Source organism: Anguilla anguilla, chromosome 10 (genome assembly GCF_013347855.1).
Source record: "Anguilla anguilla isolate fAngAng1 chromosome 10, fAngAng1.pri, whole genome shotgun sequence".
Lineage (NCBI taxonomy): Eukaryota > Metazoa > Chordata > Actinopteri > Anguilliformes > Anguillidae > Anguilla > Anguilla anguilla.
In genome coordinates this window covers 23,632,476-23,659,631 of record NC_049210.1, presented here as the reverse complement: position 1 = coordinate 23,659,631, position 27,156 = coordinate 23,632,476, and the positions used below count along the sequence as shown (strand labels likewise).

Genomic DNA, 27,156 nt, shown 5'->3' with positions numbered 1-27,156 from the left:
ACAACACACTGTATCAAGCTATGGAAGTATATGGATTTTACATTTGCATTTCAAAGTGAGCTAAAATTCAGCTTACCCAGTGATTGCAAAGACAAGTTTGAGCTGTAGGACAATTGAATTTTTCTGCAATACATACATAGTTTTGAATGGGGTACTGGCATAGTGGCAGGTTTCTGAATGTGTTCTCAGCACTTACAGGGTTCTGAATGTGGTTCTCCTTCTCCTTCATTGACCGCTTCCTTCGATATTTCCTCCTCATCTCCTTGGACTCTTTCACCACCTCAGTAAGTAGCTTCCCCATCAGGCTGTCCACCAGGGAGTCCAGATCATATATGCATCTCCCACCAAGACTTACCCTCCCCTCCTCTGGGTCAGCACATGGTGTTGCCTGAACACCCCTCTCTCTCTTATCCAGTGTGCTCCACACACAGTCCAATGGGGTCTGACTGGTGCTCTGACCCAGGAAAAGAAAGGGTGCAGTGTCAGGTCTCATCTCTGGCAGACCTTTCAAACAGCTCCATGGACCCCTGCCAATCCAGAGATCATTGGGCCACCCACACCTTCTCAGATCTCCAGTGAAAGACATAGAATTCTGTAAGCCTAGATGAGGGATGAGGCAGGATTCCTTTTCCTCTGCCTCATGCATTCCCTGCTGTAGTTGATGAGATTCCCAATGAATGTTCTCAACCCATTTGGCTTCATGGATGCTGGGGTCAGAGCCCCAACAGGTTCCATGGGAGAAACGCTTTGGGGCTATGACTTCTTCCTTACACACTGGTGTAGGACTCTGGAGAGGGTTGTTGTTTAGCTCTCTGTAGAAGCTGTCTCTGGACATTTGAGGGGCTGAGGAGTGACCTCTTGCACCACCACTCCTCTCCCCTCCCTGGCTCTGGCTCCTGCTCCTCTCCACCCCTGTCCCTGAGGGCTTACCCATACTTTCTGCCTGTCCGTCCTGTGGAGGTTTGGTGGCACTCAGCGGCTCCTCATCTGAAAAGGGATCATCAGCCCTGGTTTCCTGATCGCTCTCGTGCTCCGAGTGCAGACGGGAAATATCCTCAGCCCTGACCACCACGCCACAGTTCTTGCTGCACTGGAAGTAGCGCACCCCTCGGAACATGCCATCATGATTTCCTACTGGATGGTCAAGGGCCACTCCTGCCCAGTGGCCGCTTGCAAAGCTGGTCACACCCTTGAACCTCAGCTGTCCGGGTTTGGATCCACATACTAACACACGGTCACCAATGCGGAAAGAGAATAGTAGGTCAGTGCTGTTGCTGTTCTCGTCCTCCTCCGCTGTAGACAGAGCAGACAAGTGCGATGACTTCTCATCCTCCTTTACCTGACCATCCCATGACTTTTGACCTGCCGAGTACCCAGTCGTCATCAGGTCCACTTTCAGGAAGTCTCCATCATTGCGACGCCTGTCTGTCAGTCCAGTGGGAAATCCTGTGCACACAGGAAGAAGTGGGTCATCAGAGAGGGAGGGGAGGTCATCGCTCTTGATGGAGGGGTCCTCCAGGGGGTGGAGCTCGCACAGTTCCTCAGGGGGTGGAGGGAAGCCATCCTCACTTGTCCATGTGATGACTTCACAGGCAGGTGGAGGTGGGGGGAGTACGAGGTCATCAGTTACTGTGGGAGGAAGTTCGGTGCTGCCGTAGGACAGAACCTCATCTACTGGAGAAAGTATCTCAGACAGAGTTTCTTCAGGGGCTGGGAGTTTCCACGGTGACACAAAACAACCTGGATTGTTCATCTTGGATTCCCTCTCAGATGTATTCTCCTCCGGAATTGGCTGTCTGAAGTCTGGACTGGCTGGGGATGTCTTGTGGCGTGCAAAGCTGGATGCTACTGGTCCACAGGAGTCAGACAGGTGTGCAGGCCCCTGTTCTTCTGCTGGGGCCTCACTGCTGAGATTGGTGTGGTCTGGGTCCTCCTCCCCTGAAGAGATCAGGCATTCGCTGCTGAAAGACAGGGCCTCAGACCCTTCCTCTGTCTCAGAGAGGCTGCAGTCAGCTGACGAGTTTTCAGTGTCCCGGCTTCTCACATCTGGGCCAGGGCTGCCCGGGCCAGGTGAGGGCCCAGGGTTGACCAGGCCTGGTACAGTGCCAGCCTGCAGAAGTGAACCTGGGCAGTCCCTTGCCACTGTGGTACATGAGGAGGGCATGATCTCACAGTTATTATTAGTCGTTAGAGTGCTCTGTGATCTCTGGTCGTTCTGAACATTGAGAGCAACCGTGTTTCCAATTCCCTTTTTTGGCTCCCCCACAGGGGAAGGACGAGGCTCATGGGTGGCTTCAGTGAACTGTTCCCAGTCTCCCTCGCTGCTGTGCCCTGCCGGTCTCCACCCACCATCCTCCACGTCGAGTGGCAGGTCCTCCTCCACATCCGATGAGGGGCCAGACATCTCCGACATTTTCATGCAGACTGCGGCAGCTCTCTGGAATTCCGGAAGAGAGGCGAACGAGCCGACAATTTTCTGTGACGTCCACGAGACCTCTGCGAAATTGGGCAGCGACCGCACCCTGAGGGGCCCACCCGAGGACGATGACTCATTGCTCCATGACTTCTCTTCCTGGCTGACCCTCTCTGGAGGAACAGACTCCTCTTTGACGGCCGGTGGAGGGAGAGTCAGCAGCCGTCCCTCGGACACAAAGGCTGTCACAATAGAAAAAAAGACCTGGTATATCGATCCTTCACAGACACATGACCGAGCTTGATCAGATTTACCTCGGACCTCGGAGATTCTACAGCACCGACATGAAGACATGCATCAGAATCGGGTTTGCTGGCAATCGTCATTAGTGCTCACCATTTATCAGAGCCATGACAGCCTCAGCCTGCAAGCTGGTTCTGTACTCGGTGACTGTCTCCACAAAAGCTAATTTAGTTTCATTATCTGCTCTTAGAGAACAAGCCGTATACAGATGGCTGTTCTAGCTTGTCTACATGCTCAATATGATTCTCCCAGGAGATCAATAAATACCCTAATAGCCTAATAGCACTCACACTCCTCAGACACGGCCTGCAGCTTCAACCTTAAACTGGTTGGAGACCAGCCATCAACAATGGAACTAAAAAGTCAAATGAAACGGTAAACTCACACAGTAAATCTATAAACCATTTGTTTCCTTAGATATGACACCTGACCTGACAGGTTTATGCAAAATGTAAAGCAGTGATGTGAAATTTTGTGATAAGATGTCAGGCTGAATACTTTGTGCAAAGATTCCATGCTCATTACATTATAATTGATTAGTTAGCCTCCTGCCATGTGTGCTTGTGTATGTTGATATGTGGCTGAATACATATACTGTATGTGTTCATGTGCTTGCATATATGCATGTTTATATGTGTGTGCAAGTGTGTGTATGTGTATGTCTATTACCATGTGTATGTGCCTGTGTATCTGTGTTTGTGCCCGTATGTGTGTGTGTGGAGTGGTGCAGCAGTCACTCAGCTTCATAGTGAGCATGAGTCAGCATGTACCTGTGTTGCAGCACTTAGCAGGATGGGTTGAAATACTTTGAGACATGCAGAATTCTCTGGAGGAGGGAAGACCATTCTGTCTCCACAGCCGGTCAGCGGCCATGCCAAAACCATAGCCATGCTCCTCCCCCAGTAGCCACACCCCTCCACAAGAAGAAATTTAAAAAACTGACTTTTACATCTGCTAGTATGGATAACAACACATTCAACCAATAAACTTGAGTAAACTTCCAGAAAATGCACAAACAGGAGAACTAGGCAAACCCCCATTAAACCCTTCAGCATCTCTATTGGAACGATGAAAAAAAATTACAATTTTTTCGCAAGGATTCACAATTTCACAATTTTCCATCACACTTGTAAATCAAATGTATGCAGTGGAGAGAAGATGCAAGCAGTGTACCACAAAAGAACAAACTCTAGCTGTTACTTTTAACTCCACAGCTGGCAGGCTAGCCATCACCCCACCTTTAGCATGCCATCTAGCCTGGTACAGTATGAGGTAACGTACAACTTACCATTCACCTTCCTGAAATTTCTACTGCTATTCACCATTTAAAGTATGTAGCTTTTTTAATTTATCTATCGTCCCTATTATTATCATCCAAACTGTCACTGAGACTTGAGATTAGAGTAGTTGTTAAGGACATAAATAGTGCAATATAATAATGTACTATACAGTTGTCCCTGTATGTGTTTTATACTATTCTTATCCTGGTTTTAATACAACCCTCCAGAATTTTCAAAGCTGTCCATCTCACCTGTTGGATAGACCTGCAGAGGTTGAGACTCTGTCATCACCATGGTTTCAGCCAGACTAAGACCGTCCTCTTCCTCGCCCCTGCCCCTCCCTTCGGCACACCTGCTCTTTTGGGGTGGAAGCTGACCCTTTTTGAGATGTCCGACCACCGAGCCGGGATATCCAAACTGTGGCGTGTTGAGTTCGCCCTGCTCGGCTGGAGCCATCTCATCGGAGACTGACCTCTGGCTCCCCCAGTTCCACGCATCCTTCGAGGGCGGAAGCTGTCTCAGACCCACGTCTGTCTTCACGGAAAACCTGTCAAACACACAAAAGACACGCTATGCCACAACAGTCATTGGCTCATGCGCCCTTTACACACACATGTGCTGCCTAATGGGTATTTTGGTAATGAAACAGTTCAGGTAAAGCATAGCATCCTAGGACACAGTATTCAGCTGTTCCCAGTGCAGTCCTGCATGGTCATGCTTCAAGGCCAGACATTCCTACTGAAGTAAATTTACTCAGCTAGCTTGCAGGAAGCAGATCTCTGCACTAAATAGTTTCTGCAGCTGCATGCCGGAGCATCCATCCCAGTTGTACTGTGGCGGGAAATTCATGCCTCCAAAACCCCCTCGCTGTGCATAAACGACTCCCAAATTGCTATGTTTCCCCTGCTCTCCTTTTTCCTCTGAGGCGCCCTGCAGTCTCGCTCTCAGCTTGTCAGAAAAATGACGGGGTCTCACCCGGCACCCCGGATCTGTCCTCATTTCCATGTGCATCTCAGACCTGCTCAAAGTGAGCAGGAGAGGGAGGGTAGAGACAGAGAGTGTCAGAGGGAGGGAGGAAGAGTCAGTGAGGGGGAGGGAGGGGAGACATAAAGCTAGAGAAAAAGGAAAGGAGGGAAGGAAAGAGAGAGGGAGGCAAAAAAGAGAATAACAGAGAGCAAGAGAGAGAAAGAGAGCTGTATTGTTAGTCTATCTCATGCAGAATGAATTTCCCCGAGGGTCACATTGGGATAAGCCCTAAATTCCGCAGTGGAAAGCCAGGCTCTGCGAATGCATAAAGCATCAGGAACAAAGCGGTGAGCTGTCCACCTACCCTGTTCCGCTCATGACGGGCATGCTGGCAGTGCTCCCCTGTCAGAAACACAAAGGCTTGTGTCCGAAGGCTGGACGTCCTGTAGCAGGTCTATCTGAGTGGGGCTGCGACCACGCCCCAAGTTCCTCCCCAATTTCACCCAGCAATCCCATCTGACTGCCCAGGTCTGTCTCTGTCCCCTGCGCAACTCTCTCCTGTCACTCCCCTCTCCTCCTTTCCCTCCTGGCTGCCTCTTAATTCAATGCTGCTGTCTCTCTTTCTCTCGTACACATCCTCTCTCTCTCTTTCTATCTCTGCATTGCTCCCCAAGCTAACTTGCTTGCTCCTCTCTCACTTGCTATCTCTTCCCTTTTCTTGCTTACTCACTGTTCTCCACCCTCTCTTTCACTCATTCTCTCCTGACCCATCTCTCCTATTCTAGCAGCTCTCTCTTTTGCACCCTCTCTCTACTGATGCATTATCACACAGATATCACACAGCACACTCAGCCTCTTTTCCCCAAGGGTCCAAAGTGAAGCTTTTCTCAAGTTCTACTACCACAGAGCACCCCACTGTTCAATGTTACATTTTATTTTCCTCATCACTAGAGACCCAGAACAGGACAGACAGTGTATGATATTAGTGTAGTATAAAGGTAAATGGCACACTGACTGGAAATGCATAAATACACAGAGAACATAGTTTGGCATAAATACACCAAGCACAGTTTCTGATAAAGTGAAATCAAATTGATCATCAAAAGATGAAGAACGGATTGTGTATAAAGGTACAGAGTCTTTAACAAGCGCAAATCCACAATAGCTGCGACAGCACACATGCATCCATGTGTGCACACACCCTCACACAAACACGGGACCTCTTCTTTGGTTCATGACCAACCATTCCACAAAATCTTGTGCAAATCTTTGAATCCATTTGGGAGTTATGCACCTTTTTGTGATAGGCCACGCCCATCCCCACGCCCCCTCACACACCCTCACACAAACAAATGACCTCTTCTTTGGCTCATGACCAACCGTTCCACAAAATCTTGTGCAAATCTGTGAATCCATTCGGGAGTTATGCGCCTTTTTGTGATAGACCACGCCCATCACCACGCCCCCTCACACACCCTCACACAAAAACCTGTGACCTCTTATTTGGTTCATGACCAACCTTTCCACAAAATCTTGTGCAAATCTGTGAATCCATTCAGGAGTTATGCACCTTTTTGTGTTAGGCCCCATCGCCACAGCTAAAAATTGAAAGCCAGTACAGAAGAGTCTGTATCAAGGCAAATAGGTGGTTTATCACTGTTAGAGACTGCAGTTTAGGCTACATACTGCTAAAGTTTTCAGATGATGTAAACCTCTGCATATATTACACATAACTTACCAACAATACCCAGTCCCATCCCCACCCCACTCCCCCAAATAAAGTCAGGAGTAGGTAATTGTCAGTCCTCATATCATCTTCTTTGAACTTTCTTCCATAGTGGAATAGGCCTTGGAGAGGGGGGAGTTGGGGGGGGGGATCAGCTATGTGTCTGGACCGCCTTCTGCTATAAGAAGAACTGTTCCTTTAAAATTGGGCTTGAATAATGTAAGTAACCATTCCAATAAATGATTAAAAAATGTATATTGACTTCACTTATGAATAGGGCCACCGGTTTGTCGCCCCTTGTTTTCTCGCAAGGCACTTCAGTCCTCCACCAGCTAGAGGTCACGATAGTCTCTATGTCAAGCCACTTCAAAAACAATTACCCCATCTGCCCCACCTAATTGGGTATCATTTAGATTTTATTGATTCAGGTTACCATTTTGATTTTGCTTATCAAATCTGGTTCTTATCGAATCCTGGTTCCAATTCTTGTCATATTGTGTACAAAAATAAGTACAGAATGTGTTGTATACAAAACCACCTCTATTTTCAGCAGATGTAGGCTGCCATAAAAAGTAAATTGTCATTTTGGTAGAAAGGTATAATAGAGACAGTGTAAAATGTGTCTCACAATGAATGACACACCCATGATGGGGGAAAACAAGAGTTACTATTAGCAGGTGGTGGATGATATAAAATGCCGAAACATCGTTGTGTGGTGCGTTGTACAAAAAAGAACTCAGAAGTTTTCAGTGCTCCCTTGCAAAAAGCTGCTTTTAATGTTAAAATTAGTTAAAAGCAGCTAGCACAGCTAATAACATTAGTAAAAAGCATCTTACTTAAAAGCAACTAAGTTATCTGTAATAGGTTCTTCAGTCCTTCTCCCCACAAACCAAACAATCCTCAGTTCTGGGACGCACATGGGTTTTATTGTGTGCCGGTAGACAAACAAACCGAAACACACACGGTAAGTTAGGGGATTACAAAGCACGTCACTCCCACATGCATCTCTCATTCTAGGGCCCCGGTCTCACTGCAGGCAGAGCATATAAACATTTACCAATCAATCGTAATTGCCAACAGCCGTGGTTGTAGACCTCTCCGCCTGCAGATGGTGCCTTAACCACACCACCCCTCCTCAGGACATAATAGTGGAGAGCGCGACCACCCACTTGATGGCCAGACACTTCTCCACAGTGCTGTACTTTGCCTCCCACTGTGACAGCTTCCAGCTAATGTACAGCACAGGGTGGTCAACCCCCTCAACCTCCTGGGACAAAACGGGCCCCAGCCCGCTGTTCAATGCGTCCGTCAGCAGACAAACGCAAACCAAAACAAAATATGAAACAAAAACCAAAACCAATACGTATTTGACCCAGGTCTGGTGTATAAAGAAGCGGTTCACCATAGAGGGCCTGTTTTACCCTCTCAAATGCCTACTGACATCGCCCCGTGCACTGGACCAAATCTGAGGCACCCTTTAAGGTCAGATCAGTCAGGGGACTGGTCAGCTCAGAGAATGCTGGAATAAATCTCCTATAGTAGCCTGCCAGTCCAAAGAACCGTCTAACCTCTTTTTTTGTCTTGGACCGCAGGCAGGTCACAACAGCTACTGTCTTATCAACCTGGGGATGCGCCTACCTGCCGCCCAAGTAGTGCCCCAGATACCATACCTCCCACCGTCCAACTGCACACTTCTTCAGGTTGGCCGTAAGCCCTGCACACCTCAGAGACCCAAGTATCGCCCCCACATGCCGCTCCCAGATGTCACTATAGACAATTTTATCATCCAAGTAGGCCGCAGCTTATGGAGAGTGGGGCCGCAGCACCCGGTCCATGAGGCATTGGAACGTAGCGGGGGCCCCAAACAGCCCAAAAGGAAGGGTGACAAATTGGTACAACCCAGTAGCGGCTGGTGATAAAAATTTTGGGGAGGGGGCGCAGTTTTAGGGGGGACAAACAAACTGAAGCAGCACTTCATAACTCAGCAAATAAAATTAAATTAAATAAATAAATAAATAAATAAATAAATAAATCTAAAAACAACACAACACACTGTAATGTTGCCTAAACACTGGCCAGTAGCACTACATATTTTGCCCTCCTTAATAATATAAAATAATATGTAGAGATGACAAAATGCCCATTTCACCTGCATCACCTAAAGCTACCAACAGGCAACAGCTCAATTTCTAAATATGGAACTACTAAAGTCATTTTACTGCCACTGTTACATTCTATGAAGTCATAAAAAGAGGAGGAAAATATTAGCTAACTCCAATGTCATTTATAGAGCCTTCTGCTGCCATCTGCTGGACAAAATGTGAGTATGTGAATTCTGAAGTTTAAAGTTCAACAAAATTCACCAACCCACGGAATATCCCGGGATTATCGGAGCTCTCACTCTCATCGTGGCCACGCAAAGCCAACTCAAAGGCTCCACAAAATTTCACACAGCCTATTATTCTGGACAGGATGTGTCATCTCTTCGTTGTGCCTTCTAATGCCAATCCTGTAGCCTTCACCTAGCTGTTCAGCAATGCTAAGCCTGCCAAAAAAATTTAGTCTCATACTATTGTCTAGGCGGCTGCGGCTACTTTCGTGCCGTTTTCATTTTTCAGAAAGATTTTATAGGTCTAGTACCTCCGTCATTGTCCACAACGCTTCGTTGCCGACACTTCGAAATAGCAAACAGGGAAAGAAATATTGCACATATTATTATTATTATTATTATTAGTGTGGTTGCCTCAGGCAACTACACTATTATTATCGCACATATTTATTATTAGTGTGGTTGCCTTAGGGCAACTACACTATTATTATTGCACATATTATTTATTTATTATTATTAGTGTGGTTGCCTTAGGGCAACTACACTATTATTATTGCACATATTATTATTAGTGTGGTTGCCTTAGGGCAACTACACTATTATTATTGCACATATTATTAGTGTGGTTGCCTTAGGGCAACTACACTATTATTATTGCACATATTATTATTATTAGTGTGGTTGCCTTAGGGCAACTACATTATTATTATTGCACATATTTATTATTAGTGTGGTTGCCTTAGGGCAACTACACTATTATTATTGCACATATTATTATTATTATTATTAGTGTGGTTGCCTTAGGGCAACTACACTATTATTATTGCACATATTATTATTATTATTATTATTAGTGTGGTTGCCTCAGGCAACTACACTATTATTATTGCACATATTATTATTAGTGTGGTTGCCTTAGGGCAACTACACTATTATTATTGCACATATTATTATTAGTGTGGTTGCCTTAGGGCAACTACACTATTATTATTGCACATATTATTATTATTAGTGTGGTTGCCTTAGGGCAACTACACTATTATTATTGCACATATTATTATTAGTGTGGTTGCCTTAGGGCAACTACACTATTATTATTGCACATATTATTATTAGTGTGGTTGCCTTAGGGCAACTACACTATTATTATTAGTGTGGTTGCCTTAGGGCAACTACACTATTATTATTGCACATATTATTATTAGTGTGGTTGCCTTAGGGCAACTACACTATTATTATTGCACATATTATTATTAGTGTGGTTGCCTTAGGGCAACTACACTATTATTAGTGTGGTTGCCTTAGGGCAACTACACTATTATTATTGCACATATTATTTATTAGTGTGGTTGCCTTAGGGCAACTACACTATTATTATTGCACATATTATTTATTAGTGTGGTTGCCTTAGGGCAACTACACTATTATTATTGCACATATTATTTATTTATTATTATTATTATTATTCCACCCATTTTTTGGACCGCTACTCCTCCCAGAGTTTTCACACCACATACACGTGCCATATGTCAAAATGACCGGCTTCTTTGGGAATCGTGTGCTATTACTTTGTGGAAAGTTTCGCTGCACGGTTTTTGAGAAATATTAATTTTTATGCCCAATTTTTCCCCATAGAGATGAATGGAGAAGGTGACGTAATTCATATGCGAACGGTGAAGTTACAGCATTGGTCGGCTTTGCACACGTGATGCGGTCAGCCCTACGGTCTCAGCAGGCAGGATAGGAAATAGCTGATTGCGGAAGTGAAAGAACGATATTCAAAATGAAAAATTACAAATGAAAACGCTGTCAGCTAGGTATATCAACAAACATATGGCTTAGGCATAACCAGAAGTCCTCAATAATAATAGTATTTCACGAGACATTACGCTAATTCGTTGACGACGTTTCGTCACATGCAGCGTCTTAGAATGCTAGTGCTAACAAACAGTGAACGGCTTTAATGCGATAATGAGAGCACTTTCGGTTGACCTAAAAAAACGATATAAAAAAACCAACAATATACGTGCTGTTATACCTGGTTAGAAAGCTTATGCTCTCAGCTACTGAATAAACGAATTTTCAAACAAGCCAGACTTTGCGTATTTGCATGCTAGTGCTAACAAAGAGCGAATACGTTCTATGACATGATGACATAGCTTTCGGTTGACCTAAAAAAACGATATTAAAAAAACAAAAATAGACGTGCTGTTATACCTGGTTAGAAAGCTTATGCTCTCAGCTACTGAATAAACGAATTCTCAAACAAGCCAGACTGTACTGAAAACTGGAACAACGCCGTCAACAGCACGTGTGTAGGCTATCCTGTGTCTATGAGTTCGTATCTAAGGTAACAGATTAAACTCTGAATTGCAGCACAGTTAAATGTTTTTATTTGAATGGTAAAAATGAGCTGAACTTAACGTAAAACCATAAATCAGTCACATTAATCTCCCTAGCCCTGTCTTGCTTTTTAAAATGGAGCGGTTGTGCAGTGCAGATATAACGTTTTTCCAAGACCCTCTGAAGTGGCCAGCTAGCTTTATGATTCGCCGTCACTCGTCACAGCATACCGTGAGTAAATCGCTGATCTCAAGTATTGATGAAGGGTTAATTTAGCTCTGAATACGTGTGTTGCAAATGAACTCGTTGCCGTGATGTTATATCATGTATACCATACTATGTCTCTGCTCATGCTACAGAAACTGTTCGCTCCGTTCAGCACAAAGTTGACTTTGTGTTGGCGGCAACCACACTTCACAATTTCTGCAGGAATTGTCTAGTTAGTGTGGTTGCCTTAGGGCAACTACACTATTATTATTGCACATATTATTATTCTTTATTATTTATTCCGCCCATTTTTTGGACCGCTACTCCTCCCAGAGTTTTCGCACCACATACACGTGCAATATGTCAAATCGAGCGGCTTGATCGGGAATGGTGTGCTATTACTTTTTGGAAAGATTGGTTGCACGGTTTTTGAAAAATTTGAATTTTTGTGGGCAATTTTTCCCATAGAGAATGAATGGCGGAATGTTCACCTTTGTGATGTCACAATGCTCTGTCTTCTCACCCTTGTGATGTCACAATGCCCTGTGTTCTGGCAGCAGTACTCTGGTCTCTCTCTAGATTTGAACATTCGGCCATTCATCTCTATGGGGAAAAATTGCCCACAAATTGTGCAATGCCTCATTGGACATGGTAGAGAGTCCTTTGTCCATTGGTGGAGATCAACCACACCCCCCTTCCTGATTGGCCGATGTTTGATATTTCATAACTTTTGAACCGTTTGTCATAGAGAACTATGGGTCGCGTCATTGGACTCAGTAAAGACCTAGCAACCGCCTGGAACTCCATAGCAACCCCCTAGCAACATCCTAGCAACCGGCTCTAACTCCATAGCAACGACCTAGCAACACCATAACAACCAGCTAGAAAACCCTAGCAACCGTCTAGAATTCCATAGCAACCACCTGGAACACCATAACAAATGCCTAGCAACACCCTAGCAAGCGGCTATAACTCCATAGCAACCACCTAGCAACACCATAGCAACCACCTAGAACTTCATAGCAACTACCTATAAACACCCTAGCAACCTCCTGGAACACCATAGCAACCACCTAAAAACACCCTAGCAACAACCTGGAACACCATAACAACTGCCTAGCAACAGCCTAGCAACCGCCTAGAATTCCATAGCAACCACCTGGAAAACCATAGCAAATGCCTAGCAACACCCTAGCAACCGGCTATAACTCCATAGCAACCAACTAGCAACACCATAGCAACCACTTAGAATACCCTAGCAACCCCCTAGCAACACCCTAGCAACCACCTATAACTCCATAGCAACCACCTAGCAACATCCTAGCAACCACCTAGAATACCCTAGCAACACCCTAGCAACCGCCTATAACTCCATAGCAACCGCCTAGCAACACCCTAGCAACAACCTAGAACTCCATAGCAACCACCTAGCAACACCCTAGCAACCGCCTAGAACTCCATAGCAACCACCTAGCAACACCCTAGCGACCACCTAGAACTCCATAGCAACCACCTAGCAACACCCTAGCAACGGCCTAGAACTCCATAGCAACCACCTAGCAACACCATAGCAACCACCTAGAACTCCATAGCAACCACCTAGCAACATCCTAGCAACCACTTCGAATACCCTAGCAACACCCTAGCAACCATCTAGAACTCCATAGCAACCACCTAGCAACACCCTAGCAACTGCCTAGAACTCCATAGCAACCACCTAGCAACACCCTAGCAACCACCTAGAACTCCATAGCAACCACCTAGCAACACCCTAGCAACCACCTAGAACTCCATAGCAACCACCTAGCAACACCCTAGCAAAGGCCTAGAACTCCATAGCAACCACCTAGCAACACCATAGCAACCGCCTCGAATTCCATAGCAACCACCTAGCAACACCCTAGCAACCACCTAGCAACACCATAGCAACCGCCTAGAACTCAATATCAACCACCTAGCAACACCCTAGCAACCACCTGGAACACCATAGCAACCACCTAGCAACACCCTAGCAACCACTTGGAACACCATAACAACTGCCTAGCAACACCCTAGCAACCGCCTATAACTCCATAGCAACCACCTAGCAACATCCTAGCAACCACTTAGAATACCCTAGCAACCCCCTAGCAACCACCTGGAACTCCATAGCAACCACCTAACAACTCACTAGCAACCACCTGGAACACCATAGCAAATGCCTTGCAACACCCTAGCAACCTGCTATAACTCCAAAGCAACCACCTAGCAACACCATAGCAACCACCTAGAACTCCATAGCAACCACCTAGCAACACACTAGCACACACCTGGAACACCATAGCAACCATCTAGCAACACCCTAGCAAACACCTGTAACACTATAACAACTGCCTAGCAACACTATAGCAACCACCTAGCAACGTGCTAGCAACAACCTAGAATACCCTAGCAACACCCTAGCAACTGCCTATAACTCCATAGCAAATGCCTAGCAACACCCTAGCAACTGCCTATAACTCCATAGCAACTGCCTAGAACTCCATAGCAACCACCTAGCAACATCCTAGCAACCACTTAGCATACCCTAGCAACCACCTAGCAATGTCCTAGCAACCACCTGGAGCTCAATAGCAACTACCTGAAACTCCATAGCAACCACCTAGCACCACCCTAGCGACCGCCTCAGACATCATAGCAACTACCTACCACTGTTCACTCCGTTCAGCACAAAGTTGACTTTGCGTTGGTGGCAACCACACTTCACAATTTCTGCAGGAATTGTCTAGTTAGTGTGGTTGCCTTAGGGCAACTACACTATTATTATTGCACATATTATTTATTTATTATTATTATTATTATTATTATTCCACCCATTTTTTGGACCGCTACTCCTCCCAGAGTTTTCGCACCACATACATGTGCAATATGTCAAATCGAGCGGCCTGATCGGGAATGGTGTGCTATTACTTTGTGGAAAGTTTGGGTGGACGGTTTTTGAAATATTTGAATTTTTGTGGGCAATTTTTCCCATAGAGAATGAATGGCGGAATGTTCACCTTTGTGATGTCACAATGCTCTGTCTTCTCACCCTTGTGATGTCACAATGGTCTGTCTTCTAGCAGCAGTGCTCTGGTCTCTCTCTAGATTTGAACATTCTGCCATTCATCTCTATAGGGAAAAATTGCCCACAAATTGTGCAATGCCTCATTGGACATGGTCGAGAGTCCTATGTCCATTGGTGTAGATCAGCCTCGCCCCTCTTCCTGATTGGCCGATGTTTGATATTTCATAACTTTTGAACCGTTTGTCATAGAGAACTCTGGGTCGCATCATTGGACTCAGTAAAGACCTAGCAACGGCCTAGAACTCCATAGAAACCCCCTACCAACCCCATAGCAACTACCTAGAACTGCATAGCAACGGCCTAGAACTCCATAGTAACCACCTACAAACACATTAGCAACCACCTGGAACACCGTAGCAAATGCCTGGCAACACCCTAGCAGCCGGCTATAACGCCATAGCAACCACATAGCAACACCATAGCAACCACCTGGAACACCATAGCAACCACCTAGCAACACCCTAGCAACCACCTAGAATACCCTAGCAACCACCTAGCAACACCCTAGCAACCACCTAGAATACCCTAGCAACCACCTAGCAACACCCTAGCAACCACCTAGAAGTCCATAGCAACCCCCTAGCAACATCCTAGCAACCGGCTCTAACTCCATAGCAACGACCTAGCAACCCATAACAACCAGCTAGAAAACCCTAGCAACCATGTAGAATTCCATAGCAACCACCTGGAACACCATAGCAAATGCCTAGCAACACCCTAGCAACCGCCTATAACTCCATAGCAACCACCTAGCAACACCCTAGCAACCACCTGGAACACCATAGCAACCACCTAGCAACACCCTAGCAACAATCTGGAACACCATAACTGCCTAGCAACACCCTAGCAACCACATGGAACACCATAGCAACGACCTAGCAACACCCTAGCAACCACCTAGAACTCCATAGCAACCACCTAGCAACACCCTAGAAACCGCCTAGAACTCCATAGCAACCGCCTAGAACTCCATAGCAACCACCTAGCAACACCCTAGCAACCACATAGAACTCCATAGCAACCACCTAGCAACACCCTAGCAACGGCCTAGAACCCCATAGCAACCACCTAGCAACACCATAGCAACTGCCTAGAACTCCATAGCAACCACCTAGCAACACCCTAGCAACGGCCTAGAACTCCATAGCAACCACCTAGCAACACCATAGCAACTGCCTAGAACTCCATAGCAACCACCTAGAACTCCATAGCAACCACCTAGCAACACCATAGCAACCACCTAGAACTCCATAGCAACCACCTAGCAACACCCTAGCAACCACCTAGAACTCCATAGCAACCACCTAGCAACACCATAGCAACAGCCTAGAACTCCATAGCAACCACCTAGCAACACGCTAGCAACCACCTAGCAACACCATAGCAACCGCCTAGAACTCCTTAGCAACCACCTAGCAACACCCTAGCAACCACTTGGAACACCATAACTGCCTAGCAACACCCTAGCAACCACTTGGAACACCATAGCAACCACCTAGCAACACCCTAGCAACCACCTAGAACTCCATAGCAACCACCTAGCAACACCCTAGCAACCGCCTAGAACTCCTTAGCAACCACCTAGCAACACCCTAGCAACGGCCTAGAACTCCTTAGCAACCACCTAGCAACACCATAGCAACCGCCTAACACTCCATAGCAACACCCTAGCAACCACCTAGCAACACCATAGCAACCACATAGAACTCCATAGCAACCACCTAGCAACACCATAGCAACCGCCTAACTCTCCATAGCAACACCCTAGCAACCACCTAGCAACACCCTAGCAACCACATAGAACTCCATAGCAACCACCTAGCAACACCCTAGCAACGGCCTAGAACTCCATAGCAACCACCTAGCAACACCATAGCAACTGCCTAGAACTCCATAGCAACCACCTAGCAACACCCTAGCAACGGCCTAGAACTCCATAGCAACCACCTAGCAACACCATAGCAACTGCCTAGAACTCCATAGCAACCACCTAGAACTCCATAGCAACCACCTAGCAACACCATAGCAACCACCTAGAACTCCATAGCAACCACCTAGCAACACCCTAGCAACCACCTAGAACTCCATAGCAACCACCTAGCAACACCATAACAACAGCCTAGAACTCCATAGCAACCACCTAGCAACACGCTAGCAACCACCTAGCAACACCTTAGCAACCGCCTAGATCTCCATAGCAACCACCTAGCAACACCCTAGCAACCACTTGGAACACCATAACTGCCTAGCAACACCCTAGCAACCACTTGGAACACCATAGCAACCAGCTAGCAACACCCTAGCAACCACCTAGAACTCCATAGCAACCACCTAGCAACACCCTAGCAACCGCCTAGAACTCCTTAGCAACCACCTAGCAACACCCTAGCAACGGCCTAGAACTCCTTAGCAACCACCTAGCAACACCATAGCAACCGCCTAACACGCCATAGCAACACCCTAGCAACCACCTAGCAACACCATAGCAACTGCCTAGAACTCCATAGCAACCACCTAGCAACACCCTAGCAACCACTTGGAACACCATAACAACTGCCTAGCAACACCCTAGCAACCGCCTATAACTTCATAGCAACCACCTAGAATACCGTAGCAACCCCCAAGCAACCACCTGGAACTCCATAGCAACCACCCAACAACACACTAGCAACCACCTGGAACACCATAGCAAATGCCTAGCAACACCCTAGCAACCAGCTATAACTCCAAAGCAACCACCTAGCAACACTACAGCAACCACCTAGAACTCCATAGCAACCACCTAGCAACACCCTAGCAACCACCTGGAACACCATAGCAACCACCTGTAACACCATAACAACTGCCTAGCAACACTATAGAAACAACCTAGCAACATGCTAGCAACCACCTAGCAACACCCTAGCAACACCCTAGCAACCGCCTATAACTCCATAGCAACCACCTAGCAACATCCTAGCAGCCACCTAGAATACCTTAGCAACACCCTAGCAACTGCCTATAACTCCATAGCAAATGCCTAGCAACACCCTAGCAACCACCTGGAACACCATAACAACTGCCTAGCAACACCCTAGCAACCGCCTAGATCTCCATAGCAACCACCTACCAACCACTTAGCATACCCTAGCAACCACCTAGCAATGCCCTAGCAACCACCTGGAGCTCAATAGCAACCACCTGAAACTCCCTAGCAACCACCTAGCACCACCCTAGCGACCACCTAGAATTCCATGAAACCACTTAGAACTCCATAGAACCACCTAGCAACACCCTATCAACTGCCTCAGACATCATAGCAACTACCTACCACTGTTCACTCCGTTCAGCACAAAGTCGACTTTGCGTTGTCGGCAACCACACTTCACAATTTCTGCAGGAATTGTCTAGTTATTATTATTATTCTTTCCGCCTGTTTTTTGGACCGCTACTCCTCCCAGAGTTTTCGCACGACATACACGTGCAATATGTCAAATCGTGCGGCTTGATCGGGAATGGTGTGCTATTACTTTGTGGAAAGATTGGTTGCACGGTTTTTGAAAAATTTGAATTTTTGTGGGCAATTTTTCCCCATAGGGAATGAATGGCGGAATGTTCACCCTTGTGATGTCACAATGCTCTGTCTTCTCACCCTTGTGATGTCACAATGCCCTGTCTTCTACCAGCAGTACTCTGGTCTCTCTCTAGATTTGAACATTCTGCCATTCATCTCTATGCGGAAAAATTGCCCTCAAATTGTACAATGCCTCATTGGACATGGTAGAGAGTCCTTTGTCCATTGGTGTAGATCAGCGTTGCCCCGCTTCCTGATTGGCCGATGTTTGATATTTCATAACTTTTGAACCGTTTGTCAAAGAGAACAATGGGTCGCATCATTGGACTCAGTAAAGACCTAGCAACAGCCTAGCAACACCCTAGCAACCGCCTATAACTCCATAGCAACCACCTAGCAACATCCTAGCAACCACTTAGAATAACCTAGCAACCACCTAGCAACACCCTAGCAACCACCTGGAACACCATAGCAACCACCTAGCAACACCCTAGCAACAATCTGGAACACCATAACAACTGCCTAGCAACACCCTAGCAACCACATGGAACACAATAGCAACGACCTAGCAACACCCTAGCAACCACCTAGAACTCCATAGCAACCACCTAGCAACACCCTAGCAACCGCCTAGAACTCCATAGCAACCACCTAGCAACACCATAGCAACCGCCTAGAACTCCATAGCAACCACCTAGCAACACCCTAGCAACCACCTAGAACTCCATAGCAACCACCTAGCAACACCCTAGCAACCACCTAGAACACCATAGCAACCACTTAGCAACACCCTAGCAACCACCTGGAATACCATAGCAACCACCTAGCAACACCCTAGGAACAATCTGGAACACCATAACAACTGCCTAGCAACACCCTAGCAACCACATGGAACACCATAGCAATGACCTAGCAACACCCTAGCAACCACCTGGAACACCATAACAACTGCGTAGCAACACCCGACTAACCGCCTAAAACTCCATAGCAACCACGTAGCAACATCCTAGCAACCACTTTGAATACCCTAGCAACCGCCTAGCAACACCCTAGCAACCACCTGGAACACCATAGCAACCACCTAGCAACACCCTAGCAACAATCTGGAACACCATAACAACTGCCTAGCAACACCCTAGCAACCACATGGAACACCATAGCAACGACCTAGCAACACCCGAGCAACCACCTAGAACTCCATAGCAACCACCTAGCAATACCCTAGCAACCGCCTAGAACTCCTTAGCAACCACCTAGCAACACCATAGCAACCGCCTAGAACTCCATAGCAACCACCTAGCAACACCCTAGCAACCACCTAGAACTCCATAGCAACCACCTAGCAACACCCTAGCAACCACCTAGCAACACCATAGCAACCGCCTAGAACTCCATAGCAACCACCTAGCAACACCCTAGCAACCACCTAGCAACACCATAGCAACCGCCTAGAACTCCATAGCAACCACCTAGCAACACCCTAGCAATTACCTGGAACACCATAGCAACCACCTAGCAACACCCTAGCAACCACTTGGAACACCATAACAACTGCCTAGCAACACCCTAGCAACCACTTGGAACACCTTAGCAACCACCTAGCAACACCCTAGCAACCACCTAGAACTCCATAGCAACCACCTAGCAACACCCTAGCAAGCACCTAGCAACACCCTAGCAACCACCTAGAACTCCATAGCAACCACCTAGCAACACCCTAGCAACGGCCTAGAACTCCATAGCAACCACCTAGCAACACCCTAGCAACCACCTAGCAACACCATAGCAACCGCCTAGAACTCCATAGCAACCAACTAGCAACACCCTAGCAACCACCTGGAACACCATAGCAACCACCTAGCAACACCCTAGCAACCACTTGGATCACCATAACAACTGCCTAGCAACCCCCTAGCAACCGCCTATAACTTCATAGCAACCACCTAGAATACCCTAGCAACCCCCAAGCAACCACCTGGAACTCCATAGCAACCTCCCAACAACACACTAGCAACCATTTGGAACACCATAACAACTGCCTAGCAACACCCTAGCAACCACTTGGAACACCATAACAACTGCCTAGCAACACCCTAGCAACCGCCTATAACTTCATAGCAACCACCTAGAATACCCTAGCAACCCCCAAGCAACCACCTGGAACTCCATAGCAACCACCCAACAACACATTAGCAACCACCTGGAACACCATAGCAAATGCCTAGCAACACCCTAGCAACCAGATATAACTCCAAAGCAACCACCTAGCAACACCATAGCAACCACCTAGAACTCCATAGCAACCACCTAGAACTCCATAGCAACCACCTAGCAACACCCTAGCAACCACCTGTAACACCATAACAACTGCCTAGCAACACTATAGCAACTACCTAGCAACATGCTAGCAACCACCTAGCAACACCCTAGCAACACCCTAGCAACCGCCTATAACTCCATAGCAACCACCTAGCAACATCCTAGCAGCCACCTAGAATACCCTAGCAACACCCTAGCAACTGCCTATAACTCTATAGCAAATGCCTAGCAACACCCTAGCAACCGGCTATAACTCCATAGCAACCACCTAGCAACACCCTAGCAACCACCTGGAACACCATAACAACTGCCTAGCAACACCCTAGCAACCGCCTAGAACTCCATAGCAACCACCTACCAACCACTTAGCATACCCTAGCAACCACCTAGCAATGCCCTACCAACCACTTGGAGTTCAATAGCAACCACCTGAAACTCCATAGCAACCACCTAGCACCACCCTAGCGACCGCCTAGAATTCCATGTAACTACTTAGAACTCTATAGAACCACCTAGCAACACCCTAGCAACTGCCTCAGACATCATAGCAACTACCTACCACTGTTCACACCGTTCAGCACAAAGTCGACTTTGCGTTGGCGGCAACCACACTTCACAATTTCTGCAGGAATTGTCTAGTTATTATTATTATTATTCCACCCATTTTTTGGACCGCTACTCCTCCCAGAGTTTTCGCACCACATACACGTGCAATATGTCAAATCGAGCGGCCTGATCGGGAATGGTGTGCTATTACTTTTTGGAAAGTTTGGGTGGACGGTTTTTGAAAAATTTGAATTTTTGTGGGCAATTTTTCCCATAGAGAATGAATGGCGGAATGTTCACCTTTGTGATGTCACAATGCTCTGTCTTCTCACCCTTGTGATGTCACAATGGTCTGTCTTCTAGCAGCAGTACTCTGGTCTCTCTATAGATTTGAACATTCTGCCATTCATCTCTATAGGGAAAAAATGCCCACAAATTGTGCAATGCCTCATTGGCCATGGTAGAGAGTCCCTTGTCCATTCGTATAGATCAGCCTCGCCCCCCTTCCTGATTGGCCGATTTTTGATATTCCATAACTTTTGAACCGTTTGTCATAAAGAACTATGTGTCGCGACATTGGACTCAGTAAAGACCTAGCAACCGCCTAGAACTCCATAGCAACCCCCTAGCAACACCCTAGCAACCACCTAGCAACACCATAGCAACGGTCTAGAACTCCATAGCAACCACCTAGCAAAACACTAGCAAACACCTGGAACACCATAGCAAATGCCTGACAACACCCTAGCAACCGGCTATAACGCCATAGCAACCACCTAGAACACCATAGCAACCACCTAGCAACACCCTAGCAACCACCTGGAACACCATAGCAACCACCTAGCAACACCCTAGCAACAATCTGGAACACCATAACAACTGCCTAGCAACACCCTAGCAACCACATGGAACACCATAGCAACGACCTGGCAACACCCTAGCAACCGGCTATAACGCCATAGCAACCACCTAGCAACACGCTAGCAACCACCTGGATCACCATAGACACCACCTAGCAACACCATAGCAACAATCTGGAACACCATAACAACTGCCTAGCAACACCCTAGCAACCACATGGAACACCATAGCAACGACCTAGCAACACCCTTGCAACCACCTGGAACACCATAACAACTGCCTAGCAACACCCTAGCAACCGCCTAAAACTCCATAGCAACCACCTAGCAACATCCTAGCAACCACTTAGAATACCCTAGCAAACACCTAGCAACACCCTAGCAACCACCTGAACACCATAGCAACCACCTAGCAACACCCTAGCAACAATCTGGAACACCATAACAACTGCCTAGCAACACCGTAGCAACCACATGGAACACCATAGCAACGACCTAGCAACACCCTAGTAACCACCTAAAACTCCATAGTAACCACCTAGCAACACCCTAGCAAGCACCTAGAACTCCATAGCAACCACCTAGCAAAACCATAGCAACCACCTAGAACTCCATAGCAACCACCTAGCAACACCCTAGCAACCACATGGAACACCATAGCAATGACCTGGCAACACCCTAGCAACCGGCTATAACGCCATAGCAACCACCTAGCAACACCCTAGCAACCACCTAGCAACACCATAGCAACAATCTGGAACACCATAACAACTGCCTAGCAACACCCTAGCAACCACATGGAACACCATAGCAACGACCTAGCAACACCCTAGCAACTGCCTAAAACTCCATAGCAACCACCTAGCAACATCCTAGCAACCACTTAGAATACCCTAGCAAACACCTAGCAACACCCTAGCAACCACCTGGAACACCATAGCAACCACCTAGCAACACCCTAGCAACAATCTGGAACACCATAACAACTGCCTAGCAACACCCTAGCAACCACATGGAACACCATAGCAACGCCCTAGCAACACCCTAGCAACCACCTAAAACTCCATAGCAACCACCTAGCAACACCCTAGCAACCACCTAGAACTCCATAGCAACCACCTAGCAAAACCATAGCAACCGCCTAGAACTCCATAGCAACCACCTACCAACACCCTAGCAACCACTTAGATCTCCATAGCAACCCGCTAGCAACACCCTAGCAACAACCTAGAACTCCATAGCAACCACCTTACAACACACTAGCAACCACCTGGAACACCATAGCAAATACTGGCAACACCCTAGCAACCACCTAGCAACACCATAGCAACCACCTGGAACACCATAGCAACCACCTAGCAACACCCTAGCAACCACCTGGAACACCATAACAACTGCCTAGCAACACCCTAGCAACCACCTATAACTCCATAGCAACCACCTAGCAACATCCTAGCAACCACCTAGAATACCCTAGCAACACCCTAGCAACTGCCTATAACTCCATAGCAACCACCTAGCAACATCCTAGCAACCACTTAGAATACCAAAGCAACCACCTAGAAACACCCTAGCAACCACCCTGAACACCATAACAACTGCCTAGCAACACCCTAGCAACTGCCTAGAACTCCATAGCAACCACCTTGCAACACCCTAGCAACAACCTGGAACACCATAGCAACCACCTAGCAACACCCTAGCAACCACCTGGAACACCATAACAACTGCCTAGCAACACCATAGCAACCACCTAGCAACATCCTAGCAACCACCTAGAACTCCATAGCAACCACGTAGCAACACCCTAGCAACCACCTGGAACACCATAACAACTGCCTAGCAACACCATAGCAACCACTTAGAATACCCTAGCAACCCCCTAGCAACACCCTAGCAACCACCTAGAACTCCATAGCAACCACCTAACAACACCATAGTAACCACCTAGAACTCCATAGCAATCACCTAGCAACATCCTAGCAACCAATTAGAATGCCCTAGCAACCCCCTAGCAACACCCTAGCAACCGGCTATAACTCCATAGCAACCACCTAGCAACACCATCGTAACCACCTAAAACTCCTTAGCATCCACCAAGCAACACCCTAGCAACCACCTAGAATACCCTAGAAACCACCAGGAATACCATAACAACTGCCTAGCAACACCCTTGCATCCACCCGAAACTTCATAGCAACCACCTAGCAACACCCTAGCAACTGCCTCAATCTTCATAGCAACTACCTACCACTGTTCACTCTGTTCAGCTGAAAGTCAACTTTGCATGGGCGGCAACCACACTTCACAATTTCTGCAGGAATTGTCTAGTTTATTATTATTATTATTATTCCACCCATTTTTTGGACCGCTACTCCTCCCAGAGTTTTCACACCACATACACGTGCCATATGTCAAAATGACCGGCTTCTTTGGGAATCGTGTGCTATTACTTTGTGGAAAGTTTCGCTGCACGGTTTTTGAGAAATATTAATTTTTATGCCCAATTTTTCCCCATAGAGATGAATGGAGAAGGTGACGTCATTCATATGCGAACGGTGAAGTTACAGCATTGGTCGGCTTTGCACACGTGATGCGGTCAGCTCTACGGTCTCAGCAGGCAGGATTGGAAATAGCTGATTGCGGAAGTGAAAGAACGATATTCAAAATGAAAAATTACAAATGAAAACGCTGTCAGCTAGGTATATCAACAAACATATGGCTTAAGCATAACCAGAAGTCCTCAATAATAATAGTATTTCACGAGACATTACGCTAATTCGTTGACGACGTTTCATCACATGCAGCGTCTTAGAATGCTAGTGCTAACAAACAGTGAATGGCCTTAATGTGATAATGAGAGCACTTTCGGTTGACCTAAAAAAACGATATTAAAAAACCAACAATATACGTGCTGTTATACCTGGTTAGAAAGCTTATGCTCTCAGCTACTGAATAAACGAATTTTCAAACAAGCCAGACTTTGCGTATTTGCATGCTAGTGCTAACAAAGAGCGAATACGTTCTATGACATGATGACATAGCTTTCGGTTGACCTAAAAAAACGATATTAAAAAAACAAAAATAGACGTGCTGTTATACCTGGTTAGAAAGCTTATGCTCTCAGCTACCGAATAAACGAATTTTCAAACAAGCCAGACTTTGCGTATTTGCATGCTAGTGCTAACAAAGAGCGAATACGTTCTATGACATGATGACATAGCTTTCGGTTGACCTAAAAAAACGATATTAAAAAAACAAAAATAGACGTGCTGTTATACCTGGTTAGAAAGCTTATGCTCTCAGCTACTGAATAAACTAATTTTCAAACAAGCCAGACTTTGCATATTTGCATGCTAGTGCTAACAAAGAGCGAATACGTTCTATGACATGATGACATAGCTTTCGGTTGACCTAAAAAAACGATATTAAAAAAACAAAAATAGACGTGCTGTTATACCTGGTTAGAAAGCTTATGCTCTCAGCTACTGAATAAACGAATTTTCGAACAAGCCAGACTTTACTAAAAAGTACAACAACGCCGTCAACAGCACGTGTGCAGCAGCTTCAGGTCCGGTCTAACTCCAGAAATTTGCGTCGGCTAACACGTAGTAGGCTATCCTGTGTCTATGAGTTCGTATCTAAGGTAACAGATTAAACTCTGAATTGCAGCACAGTTAAATGTTTTTATTTGAATTGTAAAAATGAGCTGAACTTAACGTAAAACCATAAATCAATCACATTAATCTCCCTAGCCCTGTCTTGCTTTTTAAAATGGAGCGGTTGTGCAGTGCATATATAACGTTTTTCCAAGACCCTCTGAAGTGGCCAGCTAGCTTTATGATTCGCCGTCACTCGTCACAGCATACCGTGAGTAAATCGCTGATCTCAAGTATTGATGAAGTGTTAATTTAGCTCTGAATACGTGTGTTGCAAATGAACTTGTTGCCGTGATGTTATATCATGTATACCATACTATAGCCGCGTTTCCACCAAAATTACCCGGAACTTTCAGTCCCAGGAACTGCTTTACCAGGAACTAAAAGGTTCCTTCAGCCAATGGCTGTCTGCGTTTCCACCGGGGTCTAAAGTCCCGCGAAGATTAGGCAAATTAGCCCACTGACGTATGGAAAAGCGACGTTGTCCTCGGTCCATCTGTCATATGATTTCTTCTGTAACACCATACTACCACCGAAGTAGCCTACATTATTTTCTAATAATCGGGACAGCCCGGAGGGGTTTATTCCACTTATATACAACGGGTTGCCAACAATGACTATATATGGTTACTTTTGTATTTATTGATTTTTATCGATTTAATCACATGGAATTGAAATATTCTTCTGCAGCCGTTTGGGCATATTTTACCGTTGTCAAGCAAAACTGTCGTTGGTAGTTGAACTTGGACCGTTATGCAACAAATAGGATATAACAGACCAATAGTCAGATTGTAACTGTTTTATATATCCTCTCAAACACATTCATTATGTTTTCATGCGAACATTCGCTTTCATGTCTTGACATCCGAAGCGACAGAATGCATTCACATTTCCAATATAACTGGCAACAACAGCAGAAAACATGCACACGTTGTAAACAATTTGCTGTTTGATTACTTTCTCATCGTCAATTCTATATAGGCTAATCGCAAAATGACAAGAATAGAACGAAAACTCGGACTTGCGTGAAATTTTAAATTAGTAGTGGTACAGCCACCGTTTGTTTTCCTTCGGAGTTACTGCTAGCCGAGCAGCGAAGTGTGCCCTCCAGATGCGAACCATGCACCATAAATTAGTCCATAGTCTTCCTGGTCTTTTTGTGAAATTGAAGAATGGCAGAGTAAAATTACGGCAGTCTGAAAAAGCTAAAGGTACTATTACTAGAATTAACCTGTTATTTTACCATGACAAAAAGTGCGGAAGGTGATTTCCAGTTTGCTTTTACTGTATCACCAATGTGAATTACGCAGAACTACCGCATACCTCACATAACTGTATCAAACGTTTTGATTCAATTACAATGGGCTAACAAAGAAAATCCGGAAGAAAATATTCAGCAACCGAATTAATCCGTTTGAATGTTTTAGTACGTAATATGCTGTCCCAGCACGAATGCTTAGCATTTTATAAAACGAATACTAAAGCAAGAAAAGAACAGAAGAGCACACGTTATAATTCCAAGACGTTGGCAGGCTATAACTAAAAC

At 46.0% G+C, this 27,156-nt stretch overlaps 1 protein-coding gene across 6 annotated transcripts in view; it reads right to left on the bottom strand.

Moving 5' to 3' along the window:
- The window catches only part of LOC118206293, a 130,636-nt gene that overhangs the window by 6,921 nt on the left and 96,559 nt on the right, over positions 1-27,156 (bottom strand). For 3 of the 6 annotated variants that reach the window (XM_035378786.1, XM_035378785.1, XM_035378788.1), the window contains 3 exons: positions 4,248-4,543; positions 3,487-3,630; positions 197-2,655 (listed from right to left, as the gene is read on the bottom strand). In XM_035378786.1, coding sequence (XP_035234677.1) covers positions 197-2,655; positions 3,487-3,630; positions 4,248-4,543 — 2,899 coding nt within the window. Of the gene's footprint in view, positions 1-196; positions 2,656-3,486; positions 3,631-4,247; positions 4,544-4,971; positions 5,084-5,326; positions 5,758-27,156 lie in introns of those variants that run through there. The other 3 variants (XM_035378787.1, XM_035378789.1, XM_035378790.1) reach the window with 3 other exon arrangements.